This window comes from Chaetodon auriga, chromosome 4 (assembly GCF_051107435.1).
Source record: "Chaetodon auriga isolate fChaAug3 chromosome 4, fChaAug3.hap1, whole genome shotgun sequence".
Classification (NCBI taxonomy): Eukaryota; Metazoa; Chordata; class Actinopteri; order Chaetodontiformes; family Chaetodontidae; genus Chaetodon; species Chaetodon auriga.
Genome location: NC_135077.1, coordinates 5,596,784 through 5,614,991, shown reverse-complemented (window position 1 = coordinate 5,614,991; position 18,208 = coordinate 5,596,784). Strand labels below are relative to the sequence as shown.

At 42.9% G+C, this 18,208-nt stretch overlaps 2 protein-coding genes across 4 annotated transcripts in view; one reads left to right on the top strand and one right to left on the bottom strand.

The window, feature by feature from the left end:
- The window catches only part of evi5l (ecotropic viral integration site 5 like), a 34,298-nt gene extending 25,046 nt beyond the window's left edge, over positions 1–9,252 (bottom strand). The window contains exon 1 of the mRNA XM_076727817.1: positions 8,849–9,252. The gene's annotated coding sequence lies outside the window, so the exon portion shown is untranslated. The remainder of the gene's footprint in view (positions 1–8,848) is intronic.
- Positions 9,253–11,591: 2,339 nt separating this feature from the next.
- On the top strand, positions 11,592–17,913 carry LOC143319850 (ATP-dependent RNA helicase DDX39A-like). Of its 3 annotated transcripts, none has more exons than XM_076729088.1 (10): positions 11,592–11,674; positions 12,565–12,772; positions 12,919–13,046; positions 13,232–13,508; positions 13,950–14,068; positions 15,827–15,958; positions 16,200–16,309; positions 16,622–16,766; positions 17,032–17,179; positions 17,664–17,913. In XM_076729088.1, the coding sequence occupies exons 2-10, from the start codon at positions 12,565–12,567 to the stop codon at positions 17,678–17,680; spliced, it is 1,284 nt and encodes a 427-aa protein (XP_076585203.1). In that variant the 5' UTR covers positions 11,592–11,674; the 3' UTR covers positions 17,681–17,913. The 3 variants fall into 3 exon arrangements, with proteins under 3 accessions (XP_076585203.1, XP_076585204.1, XP_076585202.1); XM_076729089.1 differs by having other exon boundaries at positions 11,593–12,122; XM_076729087.1 differs by having other exon boundaries at positions 11,599–11,717.
- The last annotated feature ends 295 nt before the right edge of the window (positions 17,914–18,208 follow it).

Below are 18,208 nucleotides of genomic sequence, written 5' to 3'. Positions count from 1 at the left end.
GAAACACACAGCAGTCTGTGCAATCGTTTCTGAAGCATATGACATACAGCACAAAACAAGGAGAGTAGAAAAATAGCCTGCAGGAGAGGAGAGAAGAGAAGAGAGGAGCATAATAACAGTCTGAACAGGGAAAACACTATATGGGGAAGAGACAAGGACCACATTCATGCACAGAAAGCAGCCCAATCAAAAGAGCCATTAACAAGCCAATGAGACCCATTTGTAAAAGGGTTCAGTCAAAAGACAAATCTGAAATAACGTCCTTTTCATCGCTAAGTCACTCCACCAGCATGAGCTAATGACAGAACAGATTTCCGCACATACTTTATATTTGCTCAGGTTAATCCGGTAAAAACAAAACCACCTCTTTGTGGCTGAATTTAAGGCTACAATCAGAGAACAGACAATGTCAGACAGCCTTTTCTTCTGAGACAAAATCATGTGACACGTGAGTGAGCCTCGGGCAGTGATGCATCTGTCTTGTCGGTCACATAGATTCACCTCAATCCCAGCAGTGAGACTAGGGTGAGCTCTATTTTTATTTATGAAATTCTGAACTGTACCAGACACTTGTGGATGTTTTCACCTTGATCTCAAAACACAGAAACCCTTCAGTGAGTGACAGCAGGCTGGTGTTCACCCTCCTCGTCAATCTGTGATACTTCAATGAGCCCTCACTCGCTGCTGCATCTTAACATTATCTAGAACATAAAGGCCGTCCACAAACTGGTCACTTTATTTATGAAGCTTGCTGGAGGTGGGACTACATGGGCTGGGAGAATAAAAACATCCTGAGACTTCAGATTCATGGCAAAATGTTCCTTGAGCACGTCACAGGTTAGCTACCTGCACAGACCACTGACCACTACAGGAACTCCCACCAAGAGCTTGCATCCATATACAGCCAGCAGCACATTCGTTTCCCACAGCCTTACAGGTTTTAAACACTGCCATAGTTTACATTTGGTGTGAAAGAAACCTAAGAGTCTGGTGGGACAGGAATCTGGACTCATTAACAAGGATGTCACCAGATTAAACTGATGTCTGGTTGCTGAATTGCATTTAAAAAACACTCCACAAGTGACACAAAAACACCTTCAAGCATAAGCCTGTTAGTGACATTAAAAAAACAGAGAGGTTTCAGCTTGACGAGGGCTCTTCAGCTGTGTCACTGTGGCCACACTGTAAAAGGTGTGAGTCATGCAACAGAGTGGTGCTCAAGTGGGAGCTTTTCCTCTCTCCCTCCCTCTCTGTCTCACACACACACACACACACACACACACACACACACACACACACACACACACACACACAGAGGCATGTTAGGTTTCCATCAATTCTGGGGACATCAGACAGACTTACATTCATTTCCTGGAGACCTGCCCTAACCCAAACCTTAACCCCTACTTGCCTAACCCTAACACTTACCTTAACCTTAACCCCAGCCCTCAACCTAATATTTAACGATTCACATTATGGGGACCTGCATTTTGTCGCCATAAGGAAGGCAAGTCCCCACAATGTGACTGTGTAAACAGATTTATGTCCCCACAACGTGAGTAATACATGGGCGCACACACACATAAACACACACACGCACGTGCACGCATACACTCATGCACACACACAATGGTTAATGGAAGGACACTGTGAAGGTCTCTGGCAAAGCAAAACAAGGCAGATTTTGTGAGCTTGGCTGTTGCTCTGTATATGACAGCAGGCTCACTTTAATGTCATTGTGTACTTGGGAGAAACTGCAGAGGACTGAGAGATAAAGGCGGGTTGGAAGGGTTTACATTGTAATCCATTTAAAATTGTGTTTCCAAGCCTGTTTAATATGTGTGTGTGTGTGTGTGTGTGCACATGCTACATTAAAGGTTATTGCTCAGCATGTGCAGTGATGTGTGTCCTTGCTTGGTGCGTCCATGTTAATATTCCGCCTCAGTATGTGCACGTGTTGCCATGCATGGGCACAGTTAGCGTGCGGAAGGCAGACTCTCAGTTTTGTTTTTGTTTATGTTTAGTCTCTCCTTGACTAATATCACCATACACAGCTACACTATTGTGTGAAGTCTGTGCCTGGACGCATCCTCTCTGAGCTCACACTGTCTACAGAAACAGACAGCACTATTGTTTCCTCTTCTAACCCCCTACACACACACATACACACACAAACACACACACACACACACACACACACACACACACACACACACACACACACACACACACACACACACACCACCTCCAGTTATCCAACATGAACCCACGTCCCCTTTGCCCCTACATGTTTCTCATACTGTATACGTGGTTTGCATGCAAACCTCAGTGCAGGATGTGTCTGATTTACAAAACACTTTTCGTCGGTGGAAAGCAGCTTTTCACGGTCTCCATCTGGTCTTGGTGACATTGAGCTGGCCTGGGGCAATTAAAACACAGAGGGTTAAAAAAAAAAAAGCAGATACCCCCTTTGATCTCTTCACAGCATCCACCAACAGCAGATCCCGCCATATTTTCCTGTCTGCAAACTAAGCAGAGCCATGTGGTGATATTACATGCTATACTCTTTGGCGTACACGGACGCACAAGAATGGAAAAACCTGACGAGCATTTTATTAAAGAAAATGAAAGAAATCAGCTAGTTTTCATTGAGATTCTGGCCTCGCTGATGTGTCACCCCCTCCCCTCTTCTCCTCCCCCCTCCGTGATGTCTCGGCCTCGGGGCCTTCCCGCCATGACATTGAGGGCGACCCCTTCCTTAATCTGTAGCTGCTAGCCTCGCTGTTGTTCCAACTCATGATCTCATGTTTGGTTACTGACACGTGGACTGTTCATTTCCACACTATTCATCTACTGCACTCGCTGTCCTTGTGACTGCTGCTGGGCTCGACGTTGCTCAAAGCGTCCCATTGTAAAAGAGGGATGTGTTATTCCTCTGATATTGCTGCTCAAAGGTCTCACCCTCACTGTTGTGAAAGCCATAACTGGGATCAGAATGACTAAATTAGCTAAAGGCAATGCATGGAATCAGTGCTGACAGCACATATTGACAAGTTAAACGCACTCCACATACTGTGCACAGGGGCAATGATGTGTAAAACACACTGATGAAAGCAGACTTTTAAATGACCTAACAGCATCTGTCTGACTGTGGTGGAAAGTAACTAAGAACATCTATTAGAGTACAATTTGGAGGTACTTGTACTTAAGTCTTACCAGCCTCGAGCAGCCGGCCTCAGCCAGAGGTGAGGAGCGGGCTACAAATGTCTGGGAAGCTCACTTCTTTAAAACTCCACACCCCCAGACTTTATTCACTCTCAGACTTAGTAGTTCTCAACCTCAGCTGAGGCTGACTCAAGTGACATCACGTGAGGAAATTTCAAATGCAGTAATTCTCCCCCAACACAACCTGTACATGTGTAAAATCGGTTTAGTTCCCATTTAGGTAAAATTTTGAACTTTTTGACTTTTACTTGTAGTGGATTATTTTACAATGTGGTATTTGTACTTCAGTAAATGATTACTTACGAGTACTTTGTCCACTACTGATACCCGAGTTATTCTATGGCGATTCTGACGCAGTGGTTGATGTTCATGTCTCTGTGCACGGGGAACGAATGACTACCTATCAACCCTGAGAACCTCAACCTTCAAGCTTCATTGTTATAATGACAGCCTGTTCTGCACACAGCCCTCATGCACTAACTGCACCGTACAGATCACTGAGGTGTAATTGGTGGCTATCTTAGGTTCCTGCTGTGCAGCAAATGTTTTCTGGGATCAGTCCAATAAGAATCTCGTGTGACATTAAGCCTGAATGAAAGAGGAGACACATTTAGGGCAACCGAAGCGACACTGACGACGAAATGTTTTCCAGACTCGGTTCCCTAAATCTACTAACCACTTTCACTCCACATGACTAATGCTTTCCTGCTCTAAATTTAGTTAGTATCATTCTCCAGATGATTTGGCTCCCTCGACTGCCACTATGAGAGGAAATAGTCTAGAAATAGCCATCGCCACAACCCATCAATTACTTTCAAGTACTGTTTTGCTCTTTTCTACCACTGAATGGTCAGTGCATTAGTACTAATAACCTTACAGATTATCTAATATCTTATAACTAAAAAAAAAAGCATGATAAAGCAGACTGCAACATCCACTAATCGCTCTCTAATCTCAAAACAGGATTACACGAGCGTGTCATGGGGGATAACTGCCATCAACTGGGTGCTGCTGCAGGCACATAGCCACTGCTTAATGTGACGCTGAAGCAATGACTGACATTAGTTTCCCTGCTGCATTCATTATATTATCTTTTCATTTCATTCTTTCCCACCAGCACCGTCACGAACACTGATCAGTAGCTGAGCTGCTGTTTAATCACCCGTTCTGAATACAGACATCTGTTGTTTGCCTTAGAAATGGCTGTGAGAGGAGGAAACAGTCAAACACTACGAATCCATTCAATAGTTGTTTTTTTTGCCTTATTTTCTTCTATTTCATAACTACCTCAAGCCTCCTAAGGACATGAGAAAGCTAATCAAACTGTGCCTCTAGTGAGGTGATCTGGGCAGGTGTTCACACAGACCGCACAGTAGGAGTTTGGATCAGTTTGTAATTGAAACCAGCAAAATCAAAAGATGTAAAACACGATTTGTGGCCCTCATTCACTCTGGCATCTACGTAGAAGAAAGCAAATCTCTTTTGTGAATAAACTCATCTGAAAACATATTCGTGCCACCTATTTGAGCTACTAAGACCTTTTAACTTCCACACTGTTTACCCCAAAGCACGAGCACATTGACGAGCCATTAGCTGACACATCATGTTACCAATTGATTGTGCAAAGGACGCGTCGTAAACAGCCACAGTGCGACGATGCACAGGTTTCAAAGTGCCTCCGTCTCGCACTCAGTGACACGTCCGTGTTGTTAATCATACTCCCACAGATTTACCCTGCAGTTAATCATTCCCTCATGTTCATTTGAAGCAATAACAATAAGTTGACTTAGCTGATGAAATGCTCTGTGAGACAGGCGCCGTGTTTGTATCTGACGGCTACAGGAATCACAGAAATGGTGGTAATTGAAGCCATAAGCATGTAAAGTAATGCTTATGAAATATTTGAGCTCGCTGTTTAGTAATAGACGAACGGCTAAGGACAGTGGTTTAATGTATTTATACTTTACTTGAGCATATCCATTTTATTCCACTTGATACTTCTACTGCACAACATTTCAGAGGGAAATATTAACAGTTCCACCAAAGACACATTCTTCTCAGATATTTCCATTTCAGTTACTGTTTGAAGCCCAAAGTGGTAAAAGAAATATTTATATATCCTATATTTCACAATAAAGCAAAGCTTAGAGAAAAGTCAAAAAAAATGAATAGAAACTTGTATTTTCTTTTCCTTCCTCTGTGATTTATCACCTCACGCCCTCTCAGATTCATCTTGTGCCCCTTGTGGACTGAAGGAGCTCAACTGACCGAACTGTGTATAAAGTAGAAAAGAAATATTACTTAGACATTAAAGCATCAGTATTAGCAATCTAGTAATCTGACATACATCAATCACAAGTGCCAGTTTCCTGAGGAACTTTAACTTTTGACACTTGAGTACATTTTGACAATAATACTTCTGTTTAAGTACGACTTTGAATGCAAACCTTTTACTTGTATTGAATTATTTTTACACTGTTGTACTGGTGCAAAGGATCTGAGTTCTTCTACTTCTTCTAGGAAACAATGGCGGGCGAGGAGACAGATCAACTTACTACTGAAACAGACGATGAATAGAAAGCAGGGCTATGTTCAGCATAGAGCTCAAATGATTAAAAATGGGTTTGTAGAGTTCCTCTACAGCATTTATAACAGCCCTGTGCATATTTCTGCCTCTTTGTTTGAGCATCATTTGCATGCTGGTATACGTAAATCCAACATGGAGCAGTCTGAAAATGAGATCATGATTCAGTGAGTGTAAAATCTGCAGGGCGACACAGATCCAGTTACAAATCTGCAGCCTACAAGAACAATAGAGGGAAGAGAGCTGCAGTTGTAGTGAGCTTGAACCGAAGCAGCCAGGTCATCAAGCTGCTCCCCGTTTCCATGTGTCAGCAAACGAGACGAGGCGCAGTGCCATGCACGCAGGCCAGGCCGGCGTCACGCCGGTCAACCTGCAACCAGACCAGCACGAGCCGGGACAGCTGACACTGAAGGCTTTAAAAAAACAACAACCTTTTAAACAGCAGAAACCTCACTCTGACCGCCGTTTAGTATTTTAGAGCTGAAACATTTAGTCAATTAGTCGATCAAACAGAAAATTAATAGGCAACAGTTTTGATTGATTCCAACTTCTCAAACGTGTGGATTTTGTGGGTTTTGTTTGTCTTCTGTGATAGGAAAGTGAATATTTTTGGCTTTAGGACTGCTGGTTGCACAAAACAAGACATCTGAAGACATCATGTCGGGCCAGAGGACATTTTACAGACCAAACAATTGATCGATTGATTGAGTAATCCTCGCACGAATCAATACTGAATACAATTCTTAGTTGCACCTTTATCTTTTTTCATAGATTTGTACTTCAACCAGGGCCCGACATCGTTCACAGACTGCATCCTTGTCAAACAGCCGTCCACCACTCAGGAAAACATCTAGATTAACCTCATCAATCAATCAATCAATCAATCTTAGATTCACAACACGGAAATGTTTCAGTGGAACAGAAAGAGCATCTGAGGGCAAAATTAAGCTGAAACTGATTCTTGCATTTTTGAACTATGGTTGCTGATGTGTCCAAGCAACATCTCCTTGACACTGGAAAACAGAGCTGCAGACAAACAGACGTTTGAACGCAGGCAATGTAAACAGCGCTGCAGGTAATGACGATTGCCTGCTGCAGTTACAATTGCAAGTTTATCATAAAGTCACAATGCTCATCTTTGATTATTCATCTCAGGTATTTCCTGTTGGATTCGGCCACTAAGGAGTGAATGTTACGATCTCACTGCGAGCTCAGGAAAAACACGTAGCTTCAGCCTTCTTTGCAAAAACGTATCAAAGGCTAATCTTGTTTCTGGCATGAGGGACATTAATCAGTCCATCCTTGTTATGACCTGAACATGTGGCTCCTGTTTGTCCCTCTTCTGCAACCAAACGCAGAGGCAGACGATGAGAAACCTGGACAGCAGCAGGCCGGCAAGCTGTACAGTACAGGAAGAAGGCTGCGAGATAATAAACCTCCTGTTCTTGCTGTAGGCGACCCACACATGCATGCACACACTCAAATCCATGTTCAAATCCAAACACACACACACACACACACACGAGTGCATGCACAGCTCAGAGACTGCTTATCCTGATGATGCTGTCCAGAGCCTATTAGCTTACCACTCTCTCACACAGATGAATAACGTGGCAGCGGCAGCAGCAGCAGAGAGTGCAGAGGAAAAGGTTAGCTGGGATAAGCTGGGGTGTGTTTGTGTGTCACACTGTAGTATGCAATCTTTTGTGTGTGAGTGCATGTGATCGTGGGATCAGATAAAGAAGTTTCGAGGCTGTGGCACATAAAAACAAGGTCACCAGGATGTGACAATCAGATACTCGTTTCCTTGACAGGAAAACGTGTGAAGTGCCTTTTTGCACGGTGAGTGGATTTCAGCGATACGACTGAGAGTAACCTCATCCTATCTCATGACGATATGATGAACTCAGTGGTACATGGCCTTAGTCATGGGGCATTTACGCCGTAATTACTAATCAACAGAGTAAGATAATTAATTCCTTGAATAGTTGCCCCTGCCTTAAAAAAGATAAGTGCCAGAGGGAGCTCTTCCATTTTGTGACTAGTCAGCTGTATCCTTAATCTTTCAACACCATACTCCAAAAACTATGTCAGTTCCCTACTTTTTTTTTAGTCCACTTGGGAGGTAAAAATGATATGTGCCTGGCCTAGAATCAAAACATGGACTCACTTAACTCAGTTGTTTTCCGTCCTCTGTGTTTAGAGAAGTGCAGGTTTTCTGTCTTACCGGCCTCTTTAAGCACCTTTAAATGGATTTACCTGCAAACCCCTCTGATTGGATGGATGCAGTAAAACCAGCTGGATTAACAGTTAAGGACAGCTCAACAATCACCTGAACAGAGACGCACAGGTGGACACAACGTAGCAGCCTCATCAATCCACCGGTGTTCAGAGGAAAACAGCTCTTCATTAAAGATGACAGTGACTCCTTCAACCTTTTGTCCTGCACTTTCATACTTGAGGAGCCTGTAATCCCATTGACTGGGTTGTTTGGACGTGACAGCTCATTATCCCGGCCTGCCGCTGCTTGAGGATGCCTGAACAACAGGCCTACAAGCTCTGCAGTCGACTCGGGGCTCGGCTGGATCAGCATCTGTGGCCAAAATGACACATCATCCCCCTCTTCGTGGCACCAAATGTTCCGGCTTCCCACCACAACACGATTGTGTAACGGCTTTAAAAAACGAGGACGGGACGCCGAGTAAAGGCAACACGGAGATTACACAGAGCAACATGCTAAGGTTTAGCAATAAATGTGGTTTATGGGCTAATGAATGGGCCGTGTCTCCGCTGGCATGCCGTACAGTGGAATTTTACATTGAGACAAATGGAGCAGACGGACGAAGCTGCTGTTGACGGCGCTTCGATAACCAGGACCAGCGAGCAGTATGTTGCTACGTGGGCCTGCGCTGTTATGTTAGTTCTCACGTTGAAATGGTCCAAACTGCTCTCGGGCCCGTCAATAGGCTCCATGCGATAACATTGATATTCCATTTTAAAAATAAACACCTATAAACCAATAAAAGCCCAAACGCTTACCTGGACTCCCTTTCCATAATCAGAGCGGTGCGTTTTTCGTCACTGCCACACCAGTCCGTGGTAAATCTCAGACGTATGCTATCAGCTAATTAAAATCTTTATGGAGCAACGAGGAAAAATACAGACAGAGCGTCCAAGGCAGTGACATCCTCCTGCCGCCGTTCAACCGGGAGGCAGTGCCGCGTCGCACAGCTGGTCGCGAGCCTCTGCACGCGGAGAGGCTCGTGTGCTTGTGTGCGTGCGAGCTGAAATTACAGGAGAAAAATACTTCTGTGGCGATCCGCTACAACAACCATGACAGCTGTGCAACGGAGGCGACGGTTCAACGCGGATGTGGTATAAACTGCAGCATCAATCATTGCGAGTGAATCACACAGAATGGCTGGCGTCCCGTCTCTTCTGTTGAGCGTGGGGCGGGGCGAACCAATCAGGTTGCAAAATAACATGTGATCGACATGTCGCGAACCAATGGCCTGTTCGGGCAGCGGGATCCCTTCGGAACGGCAACAAGGAGAGCCAATCACCATAGAGCTTTATTCTGCGGGAAGGCTGGGCAAGCAGGTGTCATACAGCGGTGTCGGCTTCAGCGGATTTACAGGAGTTTGTGTGTTTATGGCAGCTGAACGATTAATTATGTGACAAATGCGTTACATGTACCTGCTTTGTGTTAACTGACAGAAAATTGTTGCGAGGTGGGCATCAGGTTGCCTATCACTGCACAGTAATGAGGGAAGGGGGTAATCTAATCCTTTACTGTGTAGCTTTACCGCACAGTAAAAATATCTACATTGAAAATGTTGCTCAAGTAAAACTTCAGGAGTATCATCATCAAGATGTATTTAGAGTGTCAACAGTAAAGGTTTGTTTGGTTATTATTGCTGATTCAGTGATGTATAGGTAGCATTTTTACAACCATACTGTATATAATGTGGTGTAGTTAAATCTATAACTAGCCACTGTACTGTATTATCTAATGTTTCATATGGTAACATTAATTTGTAAAGGAACCATATCTGTCAAATCTGTAGTGAAATAAAAAGAACAATGTTTAACGCCATAACGTGCCTTGAAATGGAAATATGTAAATAAGTTCAAATGCCTTTAAGGTGTACTTAAGTACAGTATGGGTAAATGTAAATCGTGACATTCCATCACAGTCGCTGCATTGATAATAGATGTACACACTCTGAGGTGCAGGATGGTGAGATGCTGCAGACAGCTCATGCTGCTGAAAAGCCAGAACTGTGCTGGACAAAAATCATGAATTGATGCAGGGGTATGTTATCACATGAATGATATTGATGAACACACATTCAGCAATAACCATTTGTGTGTCATTTTGGAAAGTGAGTTGTTTGTATTGACTATCCCTTAACAAGAGATAATCAGCAATAGACAATAGCAAATATCTGGTCAGTAGTGAAACAGTGATTTTCAAAAATTTCTGTAAAAGCACAAAGTAGAGCCCTTTTAGGTTCATCAGCTTGGCCATACATATAATACATAGGTAATGTGAGCTGCATCCTGTGATGAGTGAGTCCCTCACTGAGCATTCCTAGACCTCAGATCTTTCAGGGCCCCATTTTTCATTTTGCATATTTTTCTTGAAATACAGGTCAGGAATTAGATGTAGAATCTGTGTCTGTACCTGTATTGTTTTCCACGTAAACAATATTGTGTTCATAGCATGTAACATTTTAGAAAGTCATAACCATCTCCTCTTTTTAAGAGTTGGGCTGAATTTGATTCTCCAATGGAGATATGATCCTGTGACCCTCCACAATGAGAAACAAAGATACGTCATTTGGTAAGACAGCACCTTTAAATTCAGCTCTGATTAGATGTCCGTGCTGAGGCTTTTTTTTTTTTTTTTTTTTTTTTTTTTTACCATAGGCAGGCCTTGAGGGATATTACCAGCCTTTGCGCTGAGCCCCATCTATCAAACACAAGCACACTTTAATTACGTTTAATGCCATCTGTTATCTGGCCAAATGTCTTTACTTTATTGCCATCAAATGGACAAATTGGATACTGCAGCTCCCCAGGCCCTTACTGTGACAAGGAAATTGTTCAATTGCTCAGTACTGTGTAGGAAATATCATGCAGATACGTATAGATTGATAATTTTATATCTTACATGGTCACGGCGCAATAACTTATGCAATATTTGGAGGAATTACCTCCCATGAGAATATTGTCTGTACTATACTACAAAAGCAGCCAGGGCAATTTGGTCATTTGTTTGGTCACAGTTCTGACCCTTTCTCCTGATCTTTATGATTCTGACCAATCACAGCAGCGGAAAAGAGGACGACGGCCCTCTTCTACATACACCGCTGCGGGGCAATTGATGCCTTCATGTCTTATCGCAAATAACGAAATCATAAACTCGGACAGTTGAGACAGTCATATAAAGGGACCATGGAGTTTTATGACGGCGACGTTGCTCAAGAGTTTACGTGGCGGTGATACCAAAAGTACATAAAGTCCTATCATGAATTGGTATCAAAAAATATGTATATAATCATGTATGGTTTTGATTTGTTGGTCTAAGTGACAAATGAACAACTCAAAGCTCTGTATCGCATTACTTGATGTATAAAAGAAACCACAGCGTCGTAGTAATTTTGTCCCAGGATTAATTCTGGGGTTACGGAGCGAAAACATCTTAACATCTTGGAGTGGCTTCTTGTCAGAGCTAACCCAAAACAAAGGTTTTTCGTGATGTCCCTGAACATAACGCCACACGTGTGTTCATGATTCCCGCACACTCGTTAGTATCACGCATATAGACAGCGGCAGGAGGACGCACAGTATCACAGCAAGGTGATTCTGCAGTGCCTTCATACTTTTCACATCAAGTTCACAGGTTTGAAGATATATTTAATTGTTATTAGCGCTGAAATGTTTTGAAAACTCTGTCGCAATAGCTAAAGTTGGGGCTTTTGAGTTGTGCTTTTCTAGCTGGATGCTAGTCGCATCGGCATTAGCTTCGTTTTGAGTTACCTAGTTACCTCCAGTTATCTAGTTACAATGAGTATTTTGTTTGTCTGACCATCCGTCCACTATACAATGACACATACCCATCGGCGTGAAGTTAGAGAAGTTAGTACTGAAGCTGTATTGTTTGTTAAAAGTAGTTCGTGAGTCCCGGTCAGCTGTTAGCTGCTAGCTTGCCAACTAGCCGGTTAGAACGAAGGAGGAGAGGAGTCCGCTATTTATGGATGTCCTGTCTACCGGGCCACAGCGGTCGACATCATCATTTTGAGTCAAGGTAATTGTAATGGCTAAGCGGCTCCCATTTATCACGTTGGTCGTTCAACACTGTACACACAGAGGTTAATGTTAACTTCCCTCTTCAATGAATGAATGAGTGAATTTTGTTATGATCCGCGGCTGCGGCCTGCTAACTTTAGATAAATAATAATTGAACCTGGCTGCCAACCCGGCTTGTTTTCGAGACAGCTGATTGGGTTTCGGATCAGAGTCGTGTCAAGCTAGTTTCTTTTTTCGATTTTATTTCAATTTTATTGAATTCATAAGACACCGCATTTCCCCCGGATTAATTCATTGAAAGAACGGATTTGAAACGTTAGCGTGAAACTACCAGATATTCAGATTATATTTATTTATTGAATCGTAAGACCGCCTGGTCTTCATCTCGGGTATGAGCTTGCACATCGACACAGTCAAAGACTTACATCCTGTCCATACAGATGGCTGAAACCGATGTTGATAATGAACTTCTGGACTATGAGGAAGATGAGGAGTCCCAGGGAGCCCCTGAGAGTGGGACTCCAGCAAACAAGAAGGAGGTGAAGGGGTCCTATGTATCCATCCACAGCTCGGGCTTCAGAGACTTTCTCCTTAAACCGGAGCTGCTCCGTGCCATCGTCGACTGTGGTTTTGAGCATCCCTCGGAAGGTGAATAGCAGTGTTGGGTTGTCCTCCACCTCCACACAAACCCCCACTGCTTCCTATGATGGTGTCATGTTTTGATATTATGAATTAATCAGAAGTTGTTTTGGCAACGTTTGGTCGCTTGTAATTGCGATTTCCTTTATTTTCAGTGCAACACGAGTGTATTCCCCAAGCTATCCTGGGCATGGACATCCTGTGTCAGGCCAAGTCTGGTATGGGAAAGACGGCAGTGTTTGTACTGGCCACGCTGCAGCAGATAGAACCTGTGGATGGTCAGGTGAGTTGGTTATTATTTGTTTTTACTTGTTTGTCACACTAAAGAGTCATCATGCTCAAAATGTCCTTCTGTATGTTTGAACAAAGACCGGGTGGCATTTACAGCTGTACAGTTCTGTTGTCTAAATGCATTAAATAAGGACCAAAGCTTTTATAAGACTAATGCCCTTATTCCTTCTGTGGCAGGTGTCCGTCCTAGTAATGTGTCACACGCGAGAGCTGGCCTTCCAGATCAGCAAAGAGTACGAGCGCTTCTCCAAGTACATGCCCACCGTCAAGGTGTCGGTGTTCTTCGGAGGCATGGCCATAAAGAAGGATGAGGAAGTCCTGAAGAAGAACTGCCCGCACATTGTCGTGGGAACACCGGGACGTACCCTGGCCCTCATCCACAACAAGAGCCTCAGCTTGAAGAACGTCAAACATTTTGTGCTCGATGAGTGCGATAAAATGCTGGAGCAGCTGGGTGAGTAAGAGGAACAGAGGTCTTTTAGTATTGAACTCTTAAGAAACAAGAATCTTTGGTAAAGGACTGTTATCAGTATGTAAGACAGGGGAGGCCTCCTGTTGACTCAGGCATTGCTTTCTGTCTCACTCATGGTCGTGTCAGGCCATCTTCTCTCCCTGCTCCATAGCTTTACAATCTTTCTCCGTAGTGTTCTCTCTAATAATCTGAAATGCAGAATCCAAGTGAGAGCTGTCATTGTGTGTGAGAATGGGTTGTGGGTAATTGTGCTCTATTAATGATGTTTTTGTTTGTTAATTTACAATATAAAATCAAAATGCAAGTTATGTAGTGCTAGCACTATCTCTATATGTATATATGTAGAGAGAGAGAAAAAGAGAGAGAGAGAGATTTTGTTATTTATTTATGTAATCATTTATTTATTTTATTTGTTCCTGCCAGACATGAGACGAGACGTCCAGGAAATCTTCAGGCTGACGCCTCACGAGAAGCAAGTTATGATGTTCAGCGCAACGCTAAGTAAGGAGATCCGCCCTGTCTGCCGGAAGTTCATGCAGGATGTAAGTTATCATCAAGATTTTCTGATGTTTCAAATTGAACATACTGCGCTTCATTCAGCTACATGTAAACAACATTTTTTCAGTTCCTGGTTAGTTTTCTAGCAGAGATGAAAGGATTTGCACGATGAGATTGCCTTACAATATGAGTGTAATCCCAAATGAAAGTAATCTTCATGTTGATGAAAATTGATACATGACTATGCATGACAAAACCACTAGTCTCACTCTGCATCACTGTAGACCAAACGTTCACCTGTGGTTTGAACACGATGCAGTAATAAGTGCATCTACGGCAGATGTGCAGCTGAGGGCACTGTGGGTAGTTGTTGTTGACAAGCCATGGTTGTCATAACAGTGTGGAGCGCTGAAGCAGCGAAAGCAAGAAGCAGAATGTAACATGGCTGTATGTCCCAATGCTCGACTACAATCAGCAGCACGGAAATACTTCACCAGAGCAGACATAGATTTGTTTAAACAATCATTTTCCCTGTTGTGTGGATGCACAACGTTTGCAGAATTGAAGGCATTTAGAGAAGGAAAGACTCTGGCTATCCCTGCAAGAAAGCAGTGGATTTGTTGCTGCAGTCAAACAGCATTTCCAGCTCAGACAAGTTGCTGGGGGTTTCGTCCAATCAGATTTTGCTCAGCTGTAAACAGCCTCTTAGAGCCAATCGAGGACTCTGCTATTTCACCTATCCCCAGACTGGTCCGCCCTACATTAGTTAACCCTTTACTGATTGTATTTGAGATCTTTTTGACAAGAATTGATCATTGTTATCGGGTGAAACAAAATCTGATGTGTTTTCAGCGATTAGTCAACTTATCAAATTATTTTTGGGAGTGGTAGATGACTACAAAAATGATGCGTTTTTCCGATCGGTCAGGATAGCTCAAATGTGTTCAAACTGTCTTGTACAAGTTGTTATGTGCTGAGACCAGTGAGGTAGCTGTAAATGTTTAAGAGCATCTCCTTTTATATGTATATAGGCATGAATACAAATACTAGTTATGTTCAGTTAGAGAGGTGAGCTTTTGACTGGAAGGTTACAAGTTCCCTGGAAAGTGAAAGTAAGGATACCTTTCCCTCATTATCACCGCTGAGGTGTCCTTGAACACTGACCCTGAACTCCCAGCTGCTCAGTCCGTGGTAGATCTTATGGCCTCTCAGTGAAACCTTCCTGGATAGATAAAGACTAAAATATGTCTGTAGAACCTTGTTGACAGAGGTTATGGCTGTTTTAGCAAATAGCAACAGATAATACCCTTTTAATTGACAAATAGATTGTGTCTATTATTTCATCAATAATTGCTTTCGTTAATTCATTGGTTATTATTAATATGTGTAATCAACACGTGAGATGATTTAAGTCATTCAGTGTTTGTCGCGACCTCCCTCTTAGCTTTGCCCACTTGTGGCTGTCAGTGTCATAAGTGGCCATATCAGGGGGGTAAAGTGATCCTCCTGGGCAGATGTGGCTTCGTTGGGACAGTCAGTCCTCCTGGCTCTGCTGCCGTCCAGGAGAACAGGTTCAGTGAACCACCATGCACACGTCATTTGTCAGTACTTGGTGCAGAAAAGTGTGTGGAGATGCAGACTTGTCACATGAGCTCAGACAAACATAAACCAACTTTATTCTGACTGATGCACTCACTTTATGGTCTTTACCACTTTGTTCAACTTGTTTCCTGCTTGTTCCATTTCTGATGTGATCTGCAGAGATATGTCCTAATGTTTGGCTCCTCTCTCTTGCTGTGTAGCCCATGGAAGTGTTTGTGGATGACGAGACCAAGCTGACTCTCCATGGCTTACAGCAGTACTACTGCAAGTTGAAGGACAGTGAAAAGAACCGAAAGCTCTTTGACCTGCTCGATGTGCTCGAGTTCAACCAGGTAGAGCTGGCACTTATTTATGAGAGACTCAGTCGGTATCAGTTCTGTACATATTTATCATAGTATTTCAAAATCTTTGCGAACAGGCTTTAGATATGCATCTGCAGCCTTGTTCTTCTAATAATTTTCTAAAAAAGTTTTGTCTCTAGAGAGAGAGAACGTTAATTTCAGCCAATCTATATCTCATTAATGTCTTTGCCATTCCCAGCACAAATACACAATCCTTTTTGTTTCCTGTCAGGTGGTCATCTTTGTGAAGTCAGTGCATCGCTGTGTGGCTCTGTCCCAGCTCCTGGTGGAGCAGAATTTCCCCGCCATCGCCATCCACAGCGGCATGGGACAGGAGGAGCGGTAGGTCAGGGTTCATACAAAGTGTTGAAAGTTTGTTTTCAAGGTTAGGCATGTGCTTGAATCTGAGTATCCTCCTTGAAAAATGCTTGATTTTCAACATAATCTGCCGTTTCATCCACACAATCACTCACGTAAAGCAAAAATCTTAATATCTGAAGGGCAACAATCCTGTCATCATATTTGTCTGTTGTCTCTTAATGTCAAAAATAGCAAGCATTAAATAAATAAAGTGACAATATACTCTGATAGCGGTAGGTATGAAGGAGTCCTGCAACCATTATTTTTTCTCTTTATTGCATATTCCCACCCCAGGCTATCCCGGTACCAGCAGTTCAAAGACTTCCAGCGGCGGATCCTGGTTGCAACCAACCTCTTTGGCCGAGGCATGGACATCGAGCGAGTCAACATCGTCTTCAACTACGACATGCCAGAGGATTCTGACACGTACCTTCATAGAGTCAGTCCAGCTATAATATGATTTTATGTTATCTGTATATTTCAATTTGCAAAACAAACACAAATCACATACAGGGGGCTGTAGCTTGCACCAAATTTACCCAAACATACCTGCTTTGTTTGTAAATGATATCTGTAAAAAGGAACAGGAATCTGCTATTGTACTTTTACCTCCGTCTGTGATTACAAGCCCCCTTTCTTGATTATTTCTTGGTCCATCGAGCAGAACCTGTTTTGAGGCCCAAACTTCTTCCTCACATCCTCAGGTGGCCCGTGCTGGCAGGTTTGGGACCAAAGGCCTTGCCGTCACCTTTGTGTCAGACGAGACGGACGCCAAGACCCTGAATGATGTCCAAGACCGCTTCGAAGTCAACGTGGCAGAGCTACCAGAGGAGATCGATATCTCCTCCTACAGTAAGATCTGCTTTTGCTCAGTTGTCTTGCACTTGATGATTCCCGCGTTCAGTAACCAAGTTTCTATGTATGTATGTACACTAATATCCTGATATTTTCTTTTGGGTAACCCATCTTTGTGCACACCATCTCAACAACATGGTGGATGCACTTGGGCTTTTTGCTCTCTTCTTGTTTCTGGTGAGAAAGCTGAATGAAGCAGGCAGCCACAAACTGAACTCAACTGTTTGGATAACTCAGTGGGGACAGAGTTGAAGACATGCCTGTACAGCATTAAAAATCACACATCAGGATATTGGTGTGAATGTCAACCATACCACTGGAGGCTTAAATCTGGTTTTATCATGTTGTCAACACGTGGAATGACACACAAAGCCAAAGCATTACTGTATAATACTGTGATCTGTGACATCCCATTTGATAGCCTGTGTATAAAAGCACATATCTTTTCACATCTTAAACACTTTGCCTTTTCTCTTTGCAGTTGAACAGTCCAGATGAGTCTGAAGTGTCTTCCCAGTGGAGATTGTGTGTGACCCTTGGTGTTGCTGTATTTTGGTGGAGAAAAAAAAAAAAACCCTTAACTTTTATTTTAAAGTTTCCCCTCCAACCATAAATTCTGGGAAGTTCATAGAACTTTTTCCCCCTGCCTTTGTACACTGTTTGCTTATTGTTATCCTTGTTAAAACTGTGAATATATTGTTTTGTCGAAGGAATAAAGTTTTTATACATTATTTAATGGTACTCGATTTAATTTTGCACAGAGCAAATCAATGTCATATGTTAAACTTTAAATATTGTAAAACTACAATGGAATCATAAAGGACAAACTTTGTGTTGTGTTTTGACTGCATTTAATGACACTCACAAGCAGAGGGCACTATCATCATAGGTTAAAGGTGTAGCCATTGCTTTCCCAAACAGTTGGCTACCTTGAACTGGCTGCCAAGTTTGAAACTTTATAAGTTGACTTGAAATAAAACCTTGCATGAAACTTGAGCCCAGCGACCAGTTTTATCACATGGACGG

Excerpts from the sequence above, each read along its gene's own strand:
- LOC143319850 (XM_076729088.1), top strand. The coding sequence starts at position 12,565 with ATGGCTGAAACCGATGTTGATAATGAACTTCTGGACTATGAGGAAGAT. Across the intron at positions 15,959-16,199 it reads ATGTGCTCGAGTTCAACCAG|GTGGTCATCTTTGTGAAGTC; the intron begins GTAGAGCTGGCA and ends GTTTCCTGTCAG. Across the intron at positions 16,310-16,621 it reads GGCATGGGACAGGAGGAGCG|GCTATCCCGGTACCAGCAGT; the intron begins GTAGGTCAGGGT and ends TTCCCACCCCAG.